The sequence below is a fragment of the Mastigoproctus giganteus genome, chromosome 1 (genome assembly GCF_048544385.1).
Source record: "Mastigoproctus giganteus isolate SK-2022 chromosome 1, ASM4854438v1, whole genome shotgun sequence".
Taxonomy (NCBI): domain Eukaryota; kingdom Metazoa; phylum Arthropoda; class Arachnida; order Uropygi; family Thelyphonidae; genus Mastigoproctus; species Mastigoproctus giganteus.
In genome coordinates, this window is record NC_143575.1 from 3,178,262 (window position 1) to 3,202,036 (window position 23,775).

The 23,775-nt window shown below is 36.3% G+C and overlaps 1 protein-coding gene across 1 annotated transcript in view; it reads left to right on the forward strand.

Moving 5' to 3' along the window:
* Positions 1-23,775, forward strand: part of mRpS11 (mitochondrial ribosomal protein S11) — a 101,472-nt gene that overhangs the window by 63,918 nt on the left and 13,779 nt on the right. The window contains exons 5-6 of the mRNA XM_090371221.1: positions 562-627; positions 3,479-3,595. Coding sequence (XP_090227347.1) covers positions 562-627; positions 3,479-3,586 — 174 coding nt within the window. The 3' untranslated portion in view covers positions 3,587-3,595. The remainder of the gene's footprint in view (positions 1-561; positions 628-3,478; positions 3,596-23,775) is intronic.

Here is a 23,775-nt window from a genome sequence, read left to right on the forward strand (position 1 = left end):
CAGGTCTGGCAGCCACCTGCAAGGAGATGTGATTGATGTTTTAAGGATTTTAAGAGTAGAGTAAGTTAAATGCTGGTGATGTCCTTCCTCTTGCTCAGATAACACACAGGAGCATGGATCATGAATTTAAATTGTGGGTGTATGGTTGGAGGATAGATGTATGAAAATTTGATTTCGGTAAATGGGTATTTGTTTGTTGGAACAAATATTGTGCTGTGGAAGTGGGTAGTTTGGTTAAGCGGGAGCATCTAGACAGATTATTTTAAGAAGGGGGTGTTTTTTTTTTATTACTCTCCCCCACCATGCATAAGATTGTGTTACATTCAAATGGAAATATAAATTGTTTGGCATTCTGTATTAAATTGCCATTTTGTATGTTAGTAAATTTATACTTGAAGTAGAGTTTATAACAGTAAGGTTGATATGTTACATTGTGTGGTTGGGCTGATTGCAATAAAATATTATTTGATTAGCATTTTGATGATTTCAAATAAGTTTATATATTGTTTCTGATATATATTGCTATCAATCTTTAATCAAATTATGTGAACTCTTTTACAGATGGTGCTAGAAAGAGGAGTCAAGCAGATCAGAATTGTTATTAAAGGCTTGGGACCAGGCAGAAAAGTAAGTAATAGTGCTTTATTGAATTGCAGATTTAATTCATTCTTTCCATCAACAAGTAATTATTTTATTTTAAGCTCTCACTTACTCTGTCACTTACATCTCACACTGGGTAAGATGAATCCATGTCACAAGTAGTCTGAAATTGTAGTGACAGTGATGGGACATGGTCATGTACACTATCTCACATTGTGGTGGAGTGTGTATGATTAAATAAGTTTATTATCTGATACTTATTTATCAAGTTTCACTGTTTTTAGACCTAAGGCATGAAGTAAATTTCAGTTTCATACCAAAGAAGATGTAGGAACCTCCTACTGCCCTGATAATGTTTAGTTTAGTTCCTTGCAAACTTTTTTTGGCCCTCCTTTTTGATTCATAGCTTTACCGACAGATCCCCAAAATAAAATATCATTTTCTTCTTTTGTTCTCAATAAGAATATTTCTATCCCACATTTTTGGTATTTGTTCTTCTAGTTTACAAAATATGCATCTTTAAAAAAATAAAATTATGAATATGTCTTGTACAGTTTGCTCAGTACGACTCACTTAAATTATCCAGAAATGATAGACTAAAGGGACAACAAAATCTGTAACAGCCTAACTCTCAGAATTGATGTGGTGGGTGGACTTTTCTTCCCTCCCCATCCACTCACTGTAATTTGCTTGTGGCACATAATGAGCAGTCCACTTTGAGAAACAGTGTGCACGCTACTGGTATAGTATTATCAGATTTAAAACAATCACATGCAATGTAATGTAAATAATTATGTATGATGAAAGCTATCACAACCCCCCCCCCCCCCATACACACACCAAGGTTTAGTTTAATGATGTCAGTGAGGCAGGTACCCTAGCTAAATGGCATTTTCACAATTAGAAAAGAATGTTACCTGATGAAAAACAAATAACTGATGTTTAATGTTTGTGTGATTCTAATTTTTTGGACTGGTGGTTGTGGATTTGATATGGGGAACATTGTTTGCCCTATTAAGTATTCAAATGCTGTGAATATTTAATTATATATCAAAAAACGCAAAATAGAGAACATTATTAGCAACAACCCAATTATCAGAGGAAAAATTATTGAGATTCATTGAAAATATCTGGAATATGTAATCATTTATCCCGTGTGTGCTGTTTAAAATTCAAGTAGAATCCTTTAGCGTGCTGAGGCTGGATGTTCCTGTTGGTAAAATATTAATGCATTAATAGCAGCAAGACATGAGTTGACCCACCTGTCTCAGTTTTAAAGAATTTGAGATCTGCCTTCTGTATTTATTTATTTGAGCTCTATTTGACAGCAGCCACTTCCCTTTGTGCATTGTATTGTTCGAGCTTTCATGTAGGTGGCTTGTGGAACCTGAATATGATTTCACCCTGCATTTCGGCAAAATAAATATAGTAAATTAGTTTGCTTTATTGAACACCTTGTTGTGTTATATTATGGAAGAAGAATTGTATGACAGTTTTAAAAAATACACAATGTATATTTATTTATTTATTTATTTATTTATTTTTTTTTTTTTGCCAGTATAGCAAAAACCTGTGGCTTCTTTACACTATATGATGAATACTATTACTATTAAGTGATGTGATTTTCTGAAAGGATGTCTGGGTGTCAGATAAACTGGCTTTTAGTGTACTTATTCTTGTATAAAAGTTCAGTATCATTCCAAATGTCTAAGGTAATGCATCCCATACATTCCAAACGTCTTTGATAATGCCACACTATGTACATGCCAGAAATAATTTGACACTTCCCATTCATGTTCCCCCCCCCCCCCCCCCCACACACACACATCTTTGATATATGGTAAATGCAATAGTATTTACCCTCCTTTGTTTTTGGCCAAAAACATGTTAAATAAAATAAATAAGAGAGCTTAACCAAACCCATCTACGTTAGTTAATAATTTTTAAAGAGAGTGTATTCAGAGCTAACTTGATGCCAATTATGGTGCACATTAAGAAATAAATGTAAATTTTTAATGTTTTACTCAATTGTATTTTAAGCACTCAGTTACATCAATGTATGTAGTGAAAAGTGAGTAGAGTGAAAAGTTTATATCGTGCGAGTATTTTGTGGTATCCCTTGGGACATGATATGACATCCACTTTGTATCTTAAAATTTAACTGAATTTTTGATTAATCAAATTTTGTTGTATACAGTGGTTAGTTTTTCTGAACTGGGACCAGTTTTGTAAATTGTTATCTAGTGGGGCTGGATCACAACCTTAGAAAACACTTAATATAAATCATTTTTCTAAAGCATTTTCTTTAGAATTTTTTTTATTAGTTTAAATACATCTTGATTTAAAAAAAGAAGAAAGAAAGAAAAACACTACTAAAAACTGCAAATGCCGATTAGCTTATTCTTTACTACTGTAATATATTGTGTGGCACCAAAGGAATATGGAGTAGTGCATATGAAGAATGCAACCTGATCTCTGTCTATTAGTGGTACTAGCCAATTGCCAGATCAGTTGATCATCATGTACTGCATTCATTTGGACTCCATAGAATCGGTAATGGGTCTGGGTACCTTTTTGTGACTACTATTGTCCTACAGTATAGTTTATGCAAGGTGGTCCAACTCTAAATTGTGCCTAAGGCCTTGAATTCTAACTTTGCAAGTGTTAAACTCAAACATGTTTTTGCTTTAAAAGTCAATTGTTTTCATACAAATTTTAAAATAAGTCCATCTACTCCTAGGTTGGGTCACATTAGTTATTTTAAGGTATTCAGTTATGTTAATATAGTTGTATTAATTTTATTTATGATATTATATGCCATATTAGTACATGCCTTAATTTTATTTCCATCTCTTTTTTTTTTTTTTCCTCCCTTTAGTCCTCTGTTAAAGGCCTTCAGATGGGTGGATTGGATATTGTATCTATTACTGATAATACTCCTTTTCCTAATCCTGGGCCACGACCAAAGAAACAAAGAAGACTGTAGCTAAAATAAGTAATGTCCTTTATGAAGAATTTCTTTTCAGAAATTTAAATGATTGCATTATATTTTTATGATTTTTAGAAGCAAAGTTATTTTAAATTTTGAAACTGTGCTTTTATTTATCATATAGGTGAAAAAATTTAAAGTAACCTTTCTTATTTCAAAATCAGTGTTTACTCTCTCAATTGAAGCTCCCTTAACTGTCTTGTATGATAATTATAGTGATTTCACCACTTGTTACTCATATGGAGTTGTCTAGGTTCAAATGTTACCAGGGGATCAGAGAATTCTTAAATGCCCCTTTCAGGACTCCAGTCAACCCGATCTTTGGCAGAATAAGGTCTCATCCACATGCGTTTTTGAGTCAATCGTTTTTTTTTTTAAACTTCTGAGTTAAGTTAGTGCCTAATTACTGCATCACACGGTTATCAATAAATTGCGATGCAGTAATCTGGTCCTCTTGAAATGACTGCTAAAGAAAATTGTATACATTAAAAAATATTATGTAGGAATAGTACAAACTTGACTTTAAAGGAACATTCAATTTAAACTTGTGAGAATTAAGGGAGTTTCACAAAGTGAAAAACGTGGTTTGATGTTTTTAGTAACTAGAGTTTATATGTCTGCACTCATTGTGCGAGAGATAATGTGCGTGGGTCACTTTGCTGACACAATCCATTTTTTTCCGACAAAGTGTAACATTTAAGTGTAACTCCCTGGTTTATTTGTGCACATGCCTCTAATTTTATTTAATTTTTTTAATCAGTAATGAATGCTGTTTATTTGGTATTCAGTTGAATAATGTAATTGTATTTCTCCTTGTCTTTTAATATTTTGACGATATGCACAAATTGATTTAACAGTGAAAACAGTTACCTTTCTTTCACTTTCAGGGAACTTAATGAAATTAAAAATTTGAGTGAATTATAAATACACACGGAACAAAATTACATAGGTGCACATTTAAGGCACATGTATAAAATTATATATACACTGGTGTTCAAAGAAAGTGCATCACCTACCTAGGAATTTCACATTTCTAACTTTTTCGCAAAGGCTTTGTTACATGAATGACTAGCATCACAAATAGAAATATTAACAAAAGATATTTATTAATAGTTAAGGCAAAGCTAAGTAATATTTGACAGGCGCTCCCAAAATATTCCAAAATGAGCATTTTCAACCTTTATACAACAGTTTTGGTATACACGACAATTATAGCTGAAATGTTATCAGAAGCCCTCAGTTTATCATTTTAAATGGAAAACAATGAAAATTCCCCAGGGGCAAACTAATATTTAGTTGAACCTTTATACAACAGTTTTGGTATACACGACAATTATAGCTGAAATGTTATCAGAAGCCCTCAGTTTATCATTTTAAATGGAAAACAATGAAAATTCCCCAGGGGCAAACTAATATTTAGTTGAACCGCCTCTGGCCTGATGACAGCAGGCCAGAGGCGGTCGAGGCATTGACAAGATCAATTTCTGAAGATAATCAACTGATAGTTTGTGGTTCCAAACACGAATTATGGCTTCCTGAAGTTCACGAAGGGTCTTTGGTTTCTTTCTGGCAACGGCAGATTCTGCACCATGCCAACAGTTCTCTAGGATTCAGATCAGGGCTGTTTCCTGGCCAGCTAAGAGTTGTAATGGACCGACCATTTTTTTTTCACCTGTAGCAAATGTAAACACATTACTGTTGAACCTCTAATGCAGAACTTACACTTTTTGTTCGATGACAAGGAGCAGAGTCATCCTTAAAGATGCAGTTATTTGGCAGGTTGAAATGATCTTTAATGGTTGGCAGCACTTTGCCTTCCAATATAGCCAGGTATACATTGGCATTTACAGAACATTTTATAAACTGCATGTGACCTACTCTGTGATGTACGAAGTACACCCCCATACCATTTGGCTGGTAGGGAATTTCTCTGTAAACACCATACTGTCTGGATGTCACCATACTTCACGTCTGCGGCGGATCGTTTGTGTCCCATCAGAGACATGCAGGTTGAATTTCTTAATAACTGACTTCCACTGCTCGGGAGTCCATTTGACATGTTCCTTACACCAAATTAATCAGGCCTTTTTCATTTTTTATATAAGGAGGGGCTTCTTAGGACGAAGGGCCACAAGTATGTTCTTCCCATTCTCTCTTCAGCTCAGACAGAAGTTTTACTGTGTTTAAGATATAAGTGCTTCAAAATGTGGTCCTATTTTGGTGTAGAGACTAGTTTGCATCCGGTTCCATTTTTCCAATCAGCAGAACCAGTATTCTTGAGTTTGGAAAGAAATCTGCTCACTGTATGGCCGATCAACCCTAATATATTATAATTATATTTCTTAATTAAACAAAGATCATTAAAGTGGTCCTTCTTTAAATAATGGTCCCAAAAATAGGAACAACTCAGCCGATTGGTTCAGAAAAATTATTCAAAGCTTTTGTGAAGTTAACAACACCATTAGGGAGCTTTTATTTTCTTTTCACCTTTTTTAAAGGGTTCTGTGTGTAACTTGCATTTTAACAACAACATTAAACTTCTAAGTTACAGCCTGTACATTTATCTTTTTAATAAAAAGATAAAATATAGAAATCTTTAAAACTAATAAAGATGTGTGATAGTGTTTATAGTGTGACTGCATCCCATAGTAAAGAATTGGGAAATTTTTTGGTCACCAGCTTGCTTAATTTCAAAATAATTTAGCTTGTCTTTCCTTCAGCCGCAAACTACTGTTTTTTTTCTCATTTCGAGCAATAATGAAAGGTGCATAACTCTCATATAGTACAACTAAATACACCCAAAAAGAAGCAAATTATGGTGTAAAAGATTACTAGTTTTAATTTCAGGTCCACACATAGTGAATCAGTGTCTAAAAACATTTTGCTTCTGATAATATACAATTTTACAGTATCTATGTCCATTATGAGGGAGCACATTAATGGAAGGTAGTATGAAAAATGTATTCTGTTTGTGCATTAAGAAATACTTGCTATTCAAATTTTTCTACAAGAATGCAATTATTGCATTCTTGTGAGACCTCTCACTGTAGAAAATCGCACAATAAAAATAACGGGGCTTTTTTGGGAAAAATAGGATTGGGGCAGATCATAAAAAATATTACTCAAAATTGAAACAAATTTAGTAGTTAGTCCTACCCAAAGGATAGTAGTACAGTTTAAATACATATTAAATTCATATTTAATAATGCAGTAAACTTAACACTTATTGTGAAAAAATGTAAATATAGTGATGGGGATAGAGGAAGATTTGAGGTTTCTGAGTTATGAAGATGGGGAAAGGGCTGTCATCATCGCTGTCAGGTGCAGTCGGGGTTGCAGGGTTAGAAAGAAAAAGTTAATCAAGAAGTACAGTTGATTCCGGTTATTTGGGACATACTGGGACTAGTGCATTTTGGCATGATTAAGCAGCTGCCCCAATTATCCGAAGTTTCACATAAAAAAAAAAAAAAAAAAGGTAAAAATACAATGGAACCCCACTTTACAATTGATTCACTGTACAATGAAATCATGTTACAATGGAGTCACCACAGTAAAGTACCGTTCACTATACAATGTGTAGTATGTGCCGGTCAGTTTGATCACGTTTATGAATTGAATTTTAATTCTATTAAACATAGATTCTAAATTGCGAAAATAGGAGGAATATTATCCACAGGCTACAAAAGTAAAGATGTATTAAGCACAGATTTGCTCTTTATTACCTTGCCAATTAAAAAATTAAATGATATGTGAAAATTGGAAGAATATACAGTCAGTCCTCGTATAACACATGTTTACATTACACGAATTCGATCATACATGATTTATAAATAGGGGAACGATATCTTATATAACACGAACTGAATTTGCTTATGCACGATTCGCCTTTGTGTTTACAAGAAATGGCAGTCGAACGCGGAATCACCTCAACCGAATGCAACACGATAGGAATGAAGAGAAAATTCCGAAAATGTATTTATGTGTTTTATATCAGTGAAGGGGAAACACATTTCACCATAATAACGTAAAAACCAACACAATTCCAACTATCGGTATAATCGCAAATGCAGTTAGATCGAGTTTACTACCAGTTTATAACTGATTCCACTAGCAGAAATGCAACTGGAAATTGTTTTTATTATTTTATGGTAGTAACCCTTAGAAATGTGCTTTAGTAAAATGTGAGGTGTTAATCTCTGCCTTTACGGTGTTGTTTATTCAGTTGCTACATGCGCGCAGCTTTATGTGTATCAAGCGTGCCTCCTCGTTTTGTAATTGTGCTTTATTCCCTAAAAAAGAGTAAAATACTTAAAAGGTGTGAAAAGAAAGTGTGAAAAGTGAAGACACTGCAGATTCAGAGAGAAAAAAAAAAAAAAAAAAAAGCAATATCGATAAACAGAGGCGGACTGGGTCAAAAATTCTTACCCGGGAAAATTTATAGTGGCCTCATACTACGGTTTATGGCCAAAACCAAAATTAAATTTTTTATGATTGAAGAATCTTCTATTCTTCAATAAAGAGATTTGTTTAATAAACAGATGAAATGTAAACACATTTCACCCTAATAACCCACAGAATTACAGCTGTTGGTATTATTGCAAATTCAATAAGATCGAGTTTACTATCCGTTTATGAAACGTTGCACCAACAGAAAAGTCCAATAAACAGGCGATTGCCAATTGTTTTTATTGTTTTATGGTTGTGACCTCCAGAAATCTACATGATATAGTCGGAGACAATACTAGGGTAATCTCCAGTGCTGCAGTCTCCTGCCCCGACTAAACGCATGTCCCAATTAAGCGAAGTAAACCCAGGCTATTTTCTCGATTGCGTTCTGTTTTTTAAGATTTGCCCCAAATAAACGGGTGCCCTGATTAACTGGTGGCCTAAATAACCGGAATCCACTGTATATAGCTGTGGGGGATTGGCTTAAAAAAAGACATTAGTTTTTGCTGCTTTGCTATTTTTCTTTCTTAAAGAAGCTTCATTGGGTGCTAAATAAGACCTTACCACAAACAGCTATCCTGCAGTGTCCTGCATCTCAGTCATTGTTCTAAGAGTTGCAACTGTTTCTCAATTTCCCTCAGGATAGATGACAAGATAAGTGGTAAGCTCTTGTGGTGCTGCATCCTGGACTTAATAATCCAGCTTCCATTTCCCCTTTTGCAACAAGTTGTAGATCAGCTGTAGAGAGGTCTTCACAATGAGACTCAAACAGCTCTTCAACGTTTTAACTCTTCTTTTCTTCAAATCCAACTTGCTTTGCAAGAGCAATACCATGTTCTTTGATTATTGGGACTCCTCTTATGGTTTTAAACCTTTAAAATCATTAATAAAATTGAGAAGCTTCTGCCAAACTGCATGCAAGCAGTCCTTACTGATATTATCCTAGGCCTCCACAATGTTGATAGCATTCTCGACGTTAAAGCTCTTCCAAAATTCAAGAACACTTTCTGTATTATCATCTTCATTAGCTGCAATTAATTTCTTAAATGTACACTTTAAATAAGCCTTAAAAGCTGCTATCACACTTTGTTCCATGGGCTGAAGGAGAGAGGTAGTATTTTGAGGTAGAAATAGATCTGTAACAGGTCCGTGATTACTTGTTGTCCTTTGATCCTCCTTTGTGAATTGGGGTCACATTTGCACACCTAGAGTCCATGGGGACCTCCCCTGAGTCCAAGGAAGCTCTCATAATTATGGCTAAGGGTTTGCTTATTTCCTTTTCTGCCTCCTTTAATATAACTGGATAGATCCTGTCCACCCCGGGATATTATGAAGGAAAAAAGAATTGATGTACAGTGTTCCTTGGTTGGGGAACTGACAGTTACACAAGGAAGTTTGAAATATAACAAATTATCCCAACTCGTGTTTGGTGTTCTGGCAATTCTTCATAGTAGTTCTGAGTGTGAGTGAATGTTCAATCAGGTTAAAAAACAGAGTTTAGATCATCTCTTTCTTGAAGCTTTGGTACTGGCAGCAAAGTCTAGACATCAGAGCCAATATTCTGAACAAAATTTTGCACTTTTAAGCTAATATTAATAGTGAGAATGTGGAATTATTGTTTTCTTTCTTTGTTGATTATTTTGTTTCCATTTCATTATAATAAAGGTCAGGACTTAGCCATTTACAATATGTGAAAATAAATAAATAAATAAAAAACCTGCTGTGTACAATTCACCATTACCATCTTCTGTTGTTGAAAGACATCTCTGCCACATGACCTACCTGCCTAAATTACAACAATTCACTGAAGAAAATTTTGAGATATATTGTGTATTGCAGGTAAATTTACAGAAGATGGACTAGATACATAGCATGTTTGTGCTACTAATGTTCTAATAAATGGGGATGGATCAGTCAAGAAGCTTGACCATCAAAGCTGTAAATGGATATGTGGAGTTTAAAAAAAAAAAAAAAAAAAGGCACTATTCCCTGGTATAGTCTTACACAAGGTCAGAGGAATTCACAAGAGAGAATACAAGAACATCACCATATGTAGTTGACACAGGCTTTAATCACATTGCTGAATCATCTATAATTCTATATCTCTATGCTTGACCACTTGGGTACAGTGATTGGCAAATTTTTTTCTCCCTTTAATTTGTAATTATCTTGCCCAGTAAACAGTTATATACTAAATAATAAAATTATTTTTATTTGTAAATAGAACAAGCATTATTTTGAATAAATTTTGCCAAACTCTGATGTTTAACACATGAGTAGGTTTGCTAACTTAAAAATCCTTCAGTGGGGCAGGACCTTTTTTATTGTGTAAGATATTGAAAGTTACCTATATTTTTAACATTAAGAAACACTAATTGTCATAAGATGTAACGGGCAGATATGTGTATTAATGTCATTTTTTGTATGCTAGTAATATTTATTTATGGAAAGCACACCCAGTTTGCATTTACAAAAATTAGCATAGATGCTAATATTGCAATAGTTATAAATAAATACAGTAGACTGCATATCGTGATCGCTTTGGGACTCAGTTAATTGGTAACAATTACTGATTGATAACAATAACCAAAGAAACAAGAATGTAGCTGTTTAACATTGTTTATTGATGCAGAACAGAAATGTGTATATAAAAAGGTGGAAGTAGACAAAAATAAAACAGGATCTAGCAATATGAATTATTTTACTTTGACTGCTCACTGTTTCTTTGAAGAAATCACCAATAAAAATGAAACGAGCGTCATGGAAATCCATACAAACAATTAAAAACAAACAAACAAACAAAAAAAAAAAAAAATCAAGAATTAGGAAAGGGTTAATGCTTTGCTATAAAGCAGCCAGATTGGTATAAGTAGAGATACTGTACTTTCTTTCACAGAATGATGACATCAACAACCATATGAACTGTACAAAGATCAATCAGTAATTAGCTGCAGAACGTGTCTGAGTTCAACAAATTGGGATGTTATCCCTCCCACTGCATGTGGGTAAACATAAACTGCAGTCTCATTACAATAAATGGCAATTTTTCTGTTTTCATATATCTCTGATGGGACTTTTTAAAAAGCGATAACATTATCTGTAATTACAATAAGTGGGATGCACATAAATCAAAAAGCCTATATATATCCCTAGTTTGAAAATTCAGTATTAATCAATAAATTAATTTGTTTCTTTTATTTTTTTTTTGTAGTGTGTTAGATTTAATTTTTATTTTATTGTCAAAGTATGTCTGTTCGTGATAAATTGTTATTCAGATTTATGAATATGCTTTTAACCAAATCTATTCTGCACCCATTGTTTCTCATTTTTCCATTTAAAATTAATTACATATAAGTAAAAATTTATTATCAAATGGCAGTAAGTAGGACATTTGTACTACTTTAGCTAGGGGAGTTGGCAATTCTACTTGTAAGTCATGTGTTCAAATTCTTGCTGCATCTTCAGATGAATTAATTCTTGTGGTAAATGTTTTTACCAGGGAGGAGCCATGTATTCTCTGTAAATGATAGTATACAAAATTTCGTTGAATATCATCATTTTTTTAATGAATTAAAAAGACAATTATTTTTTGCAGTATATTGGAATTTGTCGAGAAACATTACAAAAAAAAAAAAAGCTGAGCATTGGTTAACAAAAGTAGGGACTAATTGGCATAAACAAAAATACTAAAGAAAAGACTTCTTGTTACTTTGAGACAAAAAATAGTGTTAACAAATAAATATTTTTTTCTTGCCAACATTTCTCCACAATATTTCTCTTCAACCCTAGTTTCTCTTTTTCCTCATATTTGCATCTTATATTAAGCTTCAATATCCATGCTTAAAACTTAGTGACTGGTGCCAACAACCAGTATGTCTAAATTAAATTCATTCTGGTAAGCAGGCAGATTAATAAAATCTGCACTGAGCATTTCCACACCCTTTTGCTCTGTATGTATGCACACCTGTTTCCTTGTTGCATCGTTTAAGTTACATGTAGGTACTTGTTCCTGGTAAGCAGGCAACCTGCTGCCTATGTGTTTGTACCCTTATGTGTAAAACATGATGTGGCATGATTTTTTTTCTGGCATTGTAGAATTGCCTTTGCAAAATGAATTTATTTATTGCTGTTTAATAATACTTGTAGCAATATACACCAATTTCTCCCCCCCCCCCCTTTTTTTTTGTAATGAGTTTGTCATCTTAGAGTGGATCAGTGAAAAAATTGGAATGGCTCAGTTTCATTTTAAATTTCTGTCTTGAAGTATTTTGATGAAATTATAAAATGAACAAAGGAAAAATGTTTTTGTAGGTTGCAAGATTGGTTTTATAGATTAATCTTCTAGAGGTTGGAAATAAGTTTTTATGAAGTTGTAACAATGTACTTTAGCATATGTCTAAGAGAAAGTATTGCTACTAATGGATGCTTCTATCCACTTTTAAGCCTCTGCCTCTCCCTTTAAATAGTTGCTAGTGGTTAGTAGTTTAGGTGAGTCAAGCCCATATATTGAAAGTATTTTATTTGCTATAAAGGCATACTGCAGTATGCAAAAATCTGATTAAATCTTTTGTGCACTTGAACGAGAGTGGCAATACTTAATAAATTTTTTTGAGAATAGTGCATTTGTTATAGTAGGTGGAAAATGTTTATAGGGATTAAGAATTTTGATATTATATCCATCTTTTGAAATTACCACTGAAATTATTATTTTGGAATTTCTTACATTTTGCATCACTTCTGAGCTTTGTTTACTGTTAGGTATTCTAATGAATATGATATGTATAACTGAATGTGGTTTTCAATACCAGTCTGTGTGAAAGGCATATGGAGCAAATTTGTTGCTGAGACCAGCTGCATTTTACTTGGGCCTTGCAAGCATATGGGGCCTATGGCAGTTTTCTTGGTATTGCATGAAGTTGTACCATAAACTTAAATATTTTATTATACTGATGTTTGATATTTTTAATAATTAGTATGTTGTTGGAACTTTATCTTGTAGAAACTTTTGGACATTGTATTTTAGGATTTCTATCGTTGATTGATTGTTATTCACCAGATCCTTCCTCAGGTTGCAAGAAATTTACAAGAAAACAGTAATACAATGACTAAAACAATGGCAGACTCTTTATAAGCAATCCAAGGTTTTGTTATATGCAAGGTTTTAATGTGTCTACTCATGTTCTACCCATGATGCGGATTCAACCTAACCTAACTTCAGTCTAGCCAGTGAGTACTATGGATTTCGATATAGCCATGAAAGCTGTTCCACATCATAACATTGTACTAGTCTGCAGTGTCCTCACTAATTGTGATTGTTCATAGGTTACTTTTGTTTTCTTTATACTCTGCTTGTGCCATCAGTGCAAATGGAAGAACTGAGATTTTCAGACTAGACAGCTGGCATTCAGGCCTCCTTTGATTTGATCTGTTTTGATTGGCTGAATCTTTTATTACTGTAATTTATATTGTAGATGCTATCTAATGACTACATTAGAATAGGTGAATAATGAGTACATTAGAATGTGTTGCATTACTATTAATTGTATTGATATTATTTGAACCAGCATGATGTGCTTGTCTATTTGGATAGTAATGACCACCGGTCCATTACTAGGCATTTATACCAATTGCTTCTGGTCAGTTGTGCTGGCTGTTTTTATTTTTTTATTATTTCTGTTTAAAACACGAGGGAACCGACATTTGTTGTAGTTGCCTTTTAATTGATATTGGTATCTGTCCTCCAAGCTTTAATTATTCTTCAATTAAAATTTTGTTTTGTAATGAACATTGCCAGTTTTTAGCTATCACATTGTACTGTAAAATGACTCAATGTTTTACTAGCCTATATAAATAGTTGTAGGCACAACACTGAACCATGTTTAATATATTCAGTTTCCTTTTCTGAATTAAGGTGTCCCTCTTATTGTCTCCACTGTGTACAGCATTCATTGGCCACCTGCTCTTGATCTTGGCACCTTGAGTCGATTTCTTGTGAGGTGGGGCAATGTTATTGTCATTTTTTGATTCATTACTACTGGAAGCAGGTTTGATTCATTACTACTGGAAATGGATACTTACGGTGACCTTTCATTTTCCGTGTTGCTCATGATTGCTGCATGAGCAGAAATAACTTGCCATCAGTTTTATAATCAGCAGTAATGGCATCTACCCTTCTGGTGCCTACTGTACTTCTTTAAGAGGTATCTGTAGGATACTCCTCCTAGGGGCACAAGCAATTATTTAGTTACTAACTGTTAGAATAAAACAAAAGAATAAAAGAAACTCACATGGGGCATATGTAAAATTCAAAAATGATAAAACTTATGTATTGAGTAACACTTAAACAGCATTAGTATTACACAGCGATCAAAAGTTAATATTTGTACATTTCTAACAACAAATAACTAATGATTTGGATAGGCTTTCTTGACATTGCTAATTTTGCATATTGGTATTATTTTGTATTCAGTATTGCTACTTTGAATTTTTGCTCACTGTTAGTCCGACACTGTCAGATTTTGCTGAACATATCACTGCCATTATACCACTATATAGCCGAGTGGTCAGGAGTGGGAGTGCAGTAGTACACACTCTTTGAGTAAACTGGGGTTCAAGCCCCTAACTGCTAAATACGGTCGATCTGCTAACCCGCACTGGACCAGCGAAGCAGATTATGGTCCAATTCCCTCAGCATCAATTGTTGAGGAGGCTTCCATTCTGCAGTGGGTTGATAATGGCTGCAGTTTACTTTTTTTTTTAATGCTATCTTGAGAATAGCAATACCCCATGAGGCAGTTATTCGACTGTTAGTGTCAGACCATTGCTTCATCAGAGTATTTTATATTTAAATATTCCATGAAATTTCATTGAAAAGGCCTCTGGAGTCGGGAACTCTAATTCTTCTGTAATGCTACTAAATAACACTGACTCGAATCTATAAAATGCCTTTATTATGATAAAATAAAATACATGCGTTCTGTTCGTATAACTGTATATTAAAACAAAATAAAATAAATGCATAACAAGAATAAAATATATAAAATTACAAGCAATAAAAGTTGTTTAAAATCACTAGAACCACTAACACAGGAGCTTTCGGCAGCAGGCAGCTGCCTTCATCAGTTATAGTGGTTGCAGGATGACCTACAATCAATCTGTACCACATACATCTCAGCAGGTCTGAGTCATGAACCATGGTGTCTGCACACGGTTCACTTCTTGTGCATTGGAACCGAAACTGGACGGGCCACTCTAAACTGAATGGTTTAGAAAAATATATATATATATGGAAGAATTTCTCCTCCCATATAGTCATGTTATAAGTTTATGGTCATTAGTCAGAGGATACTGCAGTTTACTGGACAGTGTGGAATTGATTTATAATTACTATTCCTAATTTGTATTTTAAACTATGTAATTTGAAAATTTGTAATGGGTTATGATATTTTAATTATGATAATGAAATCAGGCCATTGAATGTGAAATCAGACATTTAGGCAGTTAAGGTTGTTTTTTTTTTTTTTATTTATTTATTTAACTTACTGAAGTTATGAATATTGTGGTTCTATGTTTTTATTAATTACTGACAGGAAAAATTGAGGGCACTGTTTGTTGAATTAAAAGTGAGGGGTATGTGGTAATTTTTTTTAAATACACAATTCCTTCAAGTCCCTAATATATTTTTTTAAATACCTATTCCTTTTACCAGGCTTTGGCATCCTTCCCCCCCATCTCTTTGGTACCACAAACTTCCTGCAGTGGTGGGGTAGTGACAAAAAGATTGTTTGCCAGCCATTTGAACCCAAAGCTGATGTGTTACCATTAGGTTTGCATTCAAATCCTGTTGACAAAATTTTAACACACACACACACACACCTGTAAAGTTAAATATTTTCATATTGAACATTTCATCAGTAGGCCATATGGAATGTGAGTCAAAGGTTGTTATACTTTTGTATTGGCAGCATTTGAAAGGCAGACACATTTCATTTGCTAATAATCACAATTAAGATTTACACATCGTATGAGACATTTACAGGCTCAAGGAAAAGTGTTAGTGCCACCGATATTAAAAGACATCTTATACTGTTATATAGACTATCATGATTCAGGGACCATTTCCAGTGGGTCAAGGCTCTTAGATCAACTGATCAAGTCTGTGTGCCACTTAGTGTTGAATTTCCTGGCAGTGAAAATAATCTCCAAAGTCCACTAATTTCTCTTATTGGTGGTATAAATATGCATAAATGTAATTAGATATCGAAAGTTTAATGAGATTGTTTAGTAAGAAACACGCCATTCAACAATCATATTAGAGATTTGGGAATGAAGCTTGAGTGACAGCCGTGGTATAGTTTTATGCCTGATAAGGCAAATTCAGAACAGCATGTGGACTAGTGTTAATTATGATGGCTGAACAGTGATAGCAGTGTAGGGAGATATGTTGTGTACTTTTATCTCCTTGCAACAATGTAGGAGCTAAGATTTTGGACAAGAGGTACTATTTATAAGCGAATCCAAAAAAAGAAAAGGGTAAATTAGACAGGAGCCCTAACTTCATTGAAGTGGAATAATGTTGAAAACACATTTGGATTGTGGGCAAGCAGTGACAAGAATCAGACTGCTGTAAAATCAGTAATATAATAACCTGTGAGAAGAGTATCAGGGAAACTGCTGAGGGGAAGGTAAAGGCTCTAGGTGTGTGTGTGTGTGTGTGTGTGTGTGTGTGTGTGTGTGTGTGTGTGTGTGTGTGTGTGTGTGTATACACACACACACACACCTTGTTATACATAAAAAAGGTATGTGTAGGAGTGTATCAGCCTATCAAGAGTATTATTGAGTATATCTTGTTAGGCTCTGTTGCTGTTATTGTTATTACTGTTGGTTGAGGAACTCTTACTGTTCTACAGGTGTTCAGAATTGTGGCTTTCTGAAGATACATGTAAGTGTTCTGTGGGAGGCCCGTTGCTGCTAGTTTCTTATGGAGGCTCTTTAGCATGGTGATTGGGATGGTCATTATTTGTTCCATATGCCGTATTGCTTTGACTTCCTGTCTTAGGTCTGTGTACTTCCTGTTCTCTCTCTTCCTCGTAGGTTTTCTGAAGGTTCACTACTATGTTGATCAGGTAGGTAGCTGTTTCCTTCTATAATAAGGGTTTTATCTGGTCTTATGTGCAGGATTGTCTTATCCATTATTATGCGATGGTTCCAGTATAGTTTGTGCAAGAAGGGGAGGGTCTCTAGTACAACCTGAGGTTCGTACTTGTAATACGGTACACTTCCTTTGATCAACTGGTATTTTTGCACCAGCCTCTTTTGTTGTTGTTATTTGGTTTTTAGGAGCATTAGCAACTAAGGCCATATTGCTCCATGATATGCGATGGTTATTCCCTGACCTTTCCGCATCCTCCGTATTTGGTGGTGACTGGCTCGAACCCTGGTCTAATCAAGAAGCGTGTGCTATGCACTGCTGCTCCTTCCCACCTGGCTACGGAGGCGCCTAGCCTCTGATGCATTGTGCTTGTGACCTGGCCAAGTCTGTTGGTGTATGTACCACCTGGGTGACCAGCCTGCATTCAACGTTGATATGCTGGATGTATCTGGGGCCAGGTACCATTGTCGCCATATGTCATCTCTCACTCTAGGGGCCTTGGTAATGAATTTCCTGTAGTTCCCGGCAGGATGACTCCATCAGTCTCGGGGGAACAGCACCCCATTCATGAGCCATGCATTGGAAGCCATCTTATCTATGTAGTCTTGACAGAGGCCATTGTAGTATCTGCCTTGGAGTGCCTTCTTCGTCCCTCTGTTTTTTTTATCTATGTAAGCGGGGTCTCCTCGTTAAGGTTGTTTTATTAGACTAAATTCAAAAATAGCAAAAGCTTAAATTTCCAGTACTCGCCTTTGATCAATCTGAAATTTTTATGGGTTGAATAATAAGAGATTGGCTAATTTTATGAATAATTTTAGAATTTCAACTTTAATCAACTTCACGACAACCAAGGACGGAGTTAGTGCACTTCTACTTCCTTGCGCATATTTTAATCCTGTTTCATCGTAATTACTATATCTCTTATTACTCAAACCATAACAATTGCAGATCGATCAAAGGTGAGTACTGGAAATTTAAGCTTTTGCTATTTTTGAATTTAGTCCAATAAAACAGTACTTTAAGACATACTATAACTTCTAAATGTCAAAGGTTGTTTTATTATTCTTTCTCCCTGCTGTCCAGTACCCGTCCACCCCAACGGGTACTGGTACCAAGTGCGGAGTGGTTGTTTATGGCTGGTGTTACTGTTGATCGAGGAATTCTTTTTCCCTTATTAATGGTGAAAGGGAATGAGATGAAACACTGGATAGCTAGACCTGTTAATAACGTACAAAAAGATGGCCAGTGCAGTGTTGTGGTACTGTTGCCTCACAGCAGATTCCAGTTGCAAAATGGAGTCTACCTTGTAAGTGCAACCCAAAACTGGTGTTCGTGAAGTTTTTCGCTTTTTGCAAGCAAAAGGGTCTTCATCAAGTGACATTCACCGTGAACTGGTTGCTGTGTATGGCGAAAAGGTGATGACAAAGAAGTAGGTGTGTTTTTTGTGCAACGAATTTAAAGCATTGACATTGAAGATCGACATTGGGCGGGCAGGCCTTTATTGGGCAAGACAGAAGACAATATTTCACGCATTAAGGGCATCGTTCTTGAAAACAGGAGACTCCGACTAACAAATAGTGAACGTAAGTCAACTGTTCACGAAATTGTTCACGATGTCCTTGGCTTTCGAAAGGTGTGCTGCCACTGAGTGCCCTGACAATTGTTCGAGAAGGACAAAGCAAAATGCATGGGGATGTGTTTGGAGAACCTGTTGTGATACAGTGATGAAGAGGATTTTCTTGCTCACACAGTCACGGCAGATGAAACATGGATTCATCACTTTACCCGAGAGACCAAACAAGGCTCCATGACCTGGAATCATCCACAATCTCCCCTTTGCGCAAAAAATTCGAGAGACCAAACAAGGCTCCATGACCTGGAATCATCCACAATCTCCCCTTTGCGCAAAAAATTCAAAATTGTTCCTAGGGTCCGAAAAGTCATGGCCACGGCATTCTATTGGTGGATTTCTTGCCAAAGGGAGGAACAATCAATGCACAGCTTTAATGTGCAACATTGGAAAAACTGGAAGCCAACATTTGATCCAAACAACCAGAACTCCTGACAAACGGACTCGATTTTGTTCCTGACAACACAACTCCACGCACTACCCACACCATTCATGAGTGCTTGCCACGTAATCATTGGGAAACTGTCACCCCTTCAGACTTCCATTTGTTTGGCCCTCTGAAAAAACACCTTTCAGGAAAGCATTTCACCACAGATGAGGAAGTTAATCAGGTGGTGCAATGTCGTTACTGTGTGTGCGTGTGTGCACGGACTTCTTCAGTACTGGTATTGAAAACATCCATCATTGGGACAAGTGCATCAATAAAACTGGAGACTTTGTGGAGAAGTAGTGCATGTTGACTTATTTCTTGGTGTGTAATTTCAACTTCGTATTATTAAACGTCATTGAGAGAAAAAATGTATTGCCTTACTTTTCGGAACCCCCTCGTAGGGAGGCTTATTGCTGCTTGGCTCATGTGTAGGGAATTTGGAACCATACCAGTGGTTGACTCGATGATCAAAATGGTTGTTACTTGTTGGATATGCCATATCTCTTGGATCTCCTGTCTTAGGTCTGTATACTTCCCAATCTTTCCATTGTGGGTTTTGCTCAGGTTGCCAGTGTTGGGCACTGCTATATCAATCAGATAGATAGCCTTTTGCTTCTTGTTGACAAGAGTTATGCCTGGTCTGTTTTGCAGGATTGTCTTGTCTGTTATTATGGTGTGGTCCCAGTACTAGGTGGTACTGGGACCACACCATAATAGTGGTCCCAGTCTACTAGGTGGTAGATGACTCTCATCAACCGTTGAAATACCACCACTTTGCTTATTGGAGGCTTGAAGTGTTGGAACCCATGTTTAGTCTCTAGAGCTAAGTTCTGGTCAACCCTTCCCTATCTCTTCCATCATGCGGTATGATTGATGACTTTTGAGGTTATGATGAACGTCATGGCGAGATCCAATATTAATTACATTTCGAGGGTACAGCTCAAAACGGTGTTTGCAGGCCGGCCACTAGTTAGTACACCAGACCGAAGCTATTGGTAACTCTCTAGGAGGCTTCCGGATCAGCTAGTGTATAATCTTCCTACTTCTACTCTGCCAGATAGTGACTGGAGGGAGTCCGAGTACTGTGTATGCGGGGAGCATTGTCGAGGCCACGTTATGTCAAGGTCTGGGTATATTCTTACCACATGTACGCCATATCCAAAAATTTCATTACTTCATACAGCATGTCCCACCCACTTTTTCTAACTATTGAATACACCATGAATTGTCAAACTAATAGAGCAAGCTTATCTGCAAAAAGATCTAAACCTCCCAAGGACTTCCTAATTCATTTCACAAATATACGTGGTCTCAATTCTAATCTCAACGATGTCCATTTCCACTTGCAGTCTGCCAAACCCCATGTACTTTTTCTGACAGAATCTCAGTTATCAGTTGATTTCGACTACTACTCATCTCAGATGCCCAAATTATTCGCTGTATGATTAGTTTCGCCTCAAATGTGGTACTTGTGCATATGTCCGTTCTGATATTCCCTGTCAGAGACTTGGCAATTTGGAATCTCCTCTCTTTGATCTTCTCTGGCTTAAAATCTCTCTACCTCATTGTGTCAAATTCATCTGTTGTCTCTACCGTTCTCCCAACTCGACTAATCACTTGGAGATCTTTGACTTCCTCTCTTTGCAACTTGACTTTCTCCAGTCCAACTTTCCTAACAGTGAGGTAATTTTCCTTGGTGATTTTAATGTTCACAACTCCAGCTGGCGTCCGTTTTCTAGTCACACCGACCCAGCAGGTCGAGATGCTGAGGCTTTTGCAATTACTAATGACCTAGCACAGATTGTACATTTACCTACAAGAATACCGGACAATCCTAATCATACAGCCAATACTTGATTTTTTTCTGACAAACAAGCCTTCTAAGTACATGGTCGAAGTGAGAGGTCCTTTAGGCACTTCAGATCACAACTTGGCAATTGTCTCTTCTCCAATGGAATCTTTATGTCATGGCTATTCCCAACCTCGTGTTGTTTGGGCATTACAAGAATGCAAAATGGGATGACCTGCGAGACTTCTTTTCTTCTTTTCCTTGGTCAGATTACTGTTTCAAAACTTCTGATGTCAACGTTTGCTCAGATCGTGTCAGTGAAATTATTCTTGTAGGAATGGAATCCTTTATCCCGCACACCACTTTAAAATCTCGTCCTTTACCTAAACCTTGGTTTTTCAATATAAATGTGCTAAGGCTGTCCAAGAGAAGAATGTTGCATATCGTAATTGGCTTGTTTCTAATTCTTCAGTTTCATTTTCTGCCTACACCAAAGCTCGCAACAATTGTAAAGCAGTTATTAATCAGTCCAAACTAGAGTTTGAATAGTCTAAAGAGTAGAAAACTTGCTTTTGCCCTAATGGTAGCCGAGCATTCTGGTCTCTTGCCAAAGCTATTGGCCGCAACTTTTGCCCATCTCTGCTCCCACCTCTGTCCAAACCAGATGGTTCTGTTGTCACTTCAGCCAAGGATAAAGCTGACCTGCTAGCATCCCATTTTTCTTCCAGCTCATGTATTAATGATCATGGTAAAATACCTCCCACCATTCCCAACACGCTCCATTCAATGCCTCCTGTGGTCTTCTGTCAAAAGGATATCAGAAGGATTTTGATGAATCTTGATGCTAAGAAAGCTCCAGGTCCTGATGTAATTCTCCACTTGTTCTCCAAACATGTGCTCCTGAACTTACTCCTACTCTTTGCTGCCTTTTTTCACTTTCTTATTCCAAATGTGTTTTTCCTTCTGTTTGGAAATTTGCTCATATCCAGCCAGTTCCTAAAAAGGGTGACAAATCCCTCCAATCCAATTATCGTCCCATTGCAATTACTTCTACTCTTTCTAAAGTAATGGAGAAATCAATTAACCGCCAACTCTTCAACTACCTAGAAACCTTCCTTCTGATCAACGATCGCCAGTATGGATTCCGTCAGTGTCGATCCACTGGTGATATTCTGGCTTATGTTACCGATTTATGGACTAATTCAATGGAAAGGTTCAGTGAAACACAAGTAGTTGCTCTTGACATCTCAAAGGCTTTCAATCGTGTTTGGCACAAAGGTCTTCTAAACAAGAGTCCATCTTATGGTTTGCCAACTGTTTTTAGTGATTGGTTATCCAGTTTTCTCTCTGATTGCTCACTGAGGGTGATGGTAGATGGCTCTCTGTCTTCTAACTTCTCCACTAATGCCGGTGTCCCCCAAGGTTCAGTTCTTTCCCCCACTCTTTTCCTCTTGTATATCAATGACCTTCTTCCATTGACTGGAAATCCTGTCCATAGTTTTGCCGATGATAGCACATTGCATTCAACTTTCCATTTTGAGAAACCTTGTGCTGCTCAATCAGCTTCAACTTCTCGAAAATCTGCTACCAATTCCTTAAATGCCGATCTTCAGGTAATTCTCCAGTGGGGCAAAGACAACTTAGTTGATTTCAACCCTTCTAAAACTCAGTCTTGTCTTATATCTCGCAAAAAGGATTCTTCTGCTCCTATGCTTATCTTTAATGACACTCCGATTTCTAGGCAAAATGATATATCTCTTTTGGGGATTATCCTGACTTCTAATCTCTCTTGGCACAACCACATTACAAATATTGCTTCCTCTGCATCTAAAAAACTTGGTTTTCTCTTTCGCTCTCGGCATTACTTTTCTTCCAAACAGCTGCTCACTCTGTATAAATCACAAATCCGCCCTGCCATGGAATATTGTTCCCACATCTGGGGTGGTGCCCCCAAACCTCTCTCAGGCTTCTTGATTCCATTCAGAAGAGGGCAGTTAGGTTAATTAATGATTCATCTCTAACAGTCTCTCCACTCGCTTTCTCATAGACACACTGTTTCTACTGCATGCCTCTTCTACAGATACTTCCATGGGCACTGTGGAAGTATCTGTAGAAGAGGCATGCAGATACTTCCATGGGCACTGTTCTTCTGAATTGGCTTCTATAATTCCCACTCTCTCTTTCAAAACAGTCCGAACACATGCAGCCTACATCCATTTACTGTCCAACTTCAAACCCAACTTTTCATCTTCTTCATTTATTCATTCAACTGCTGTTTTCTGGAACAACCTTCCTTCCTACGTATTTCCTGAAAATTACAATCTGTAGAAGTTCAAGTCTAATGTCAACAAATATCTTCTTTCGTCTTCCCAACCTCCAATCCAAGCACGGTACTAAGTACTATAGGTTCTAATACCTCTCGTGTTTGGGGTTCACATAAAAAAAAAAAAAGTACAGCTTGTTAGTTAGTCTCTAATCTGGCCTGGGGCTCTTGCTTTCAACACAGTACAATTTCTTTTACAAACTGGTATTTCCTTGCTAGTTTCTCGTATATTATCCTGGCTACCTGGTTGTATCTACCAGTGTACCCCATCATCATCCTGCAGGATTGTTTCTGAGGCTTCAGGTGGCATTGTCTACATAGAGAACTGTCATTCCGTGCTCCTTGGTGATGTTTTTCTATAGTTCCTGGTGTTGATTACAGAGTCTTGGATGATGAGCATGACTCCTTCGGTGTTGG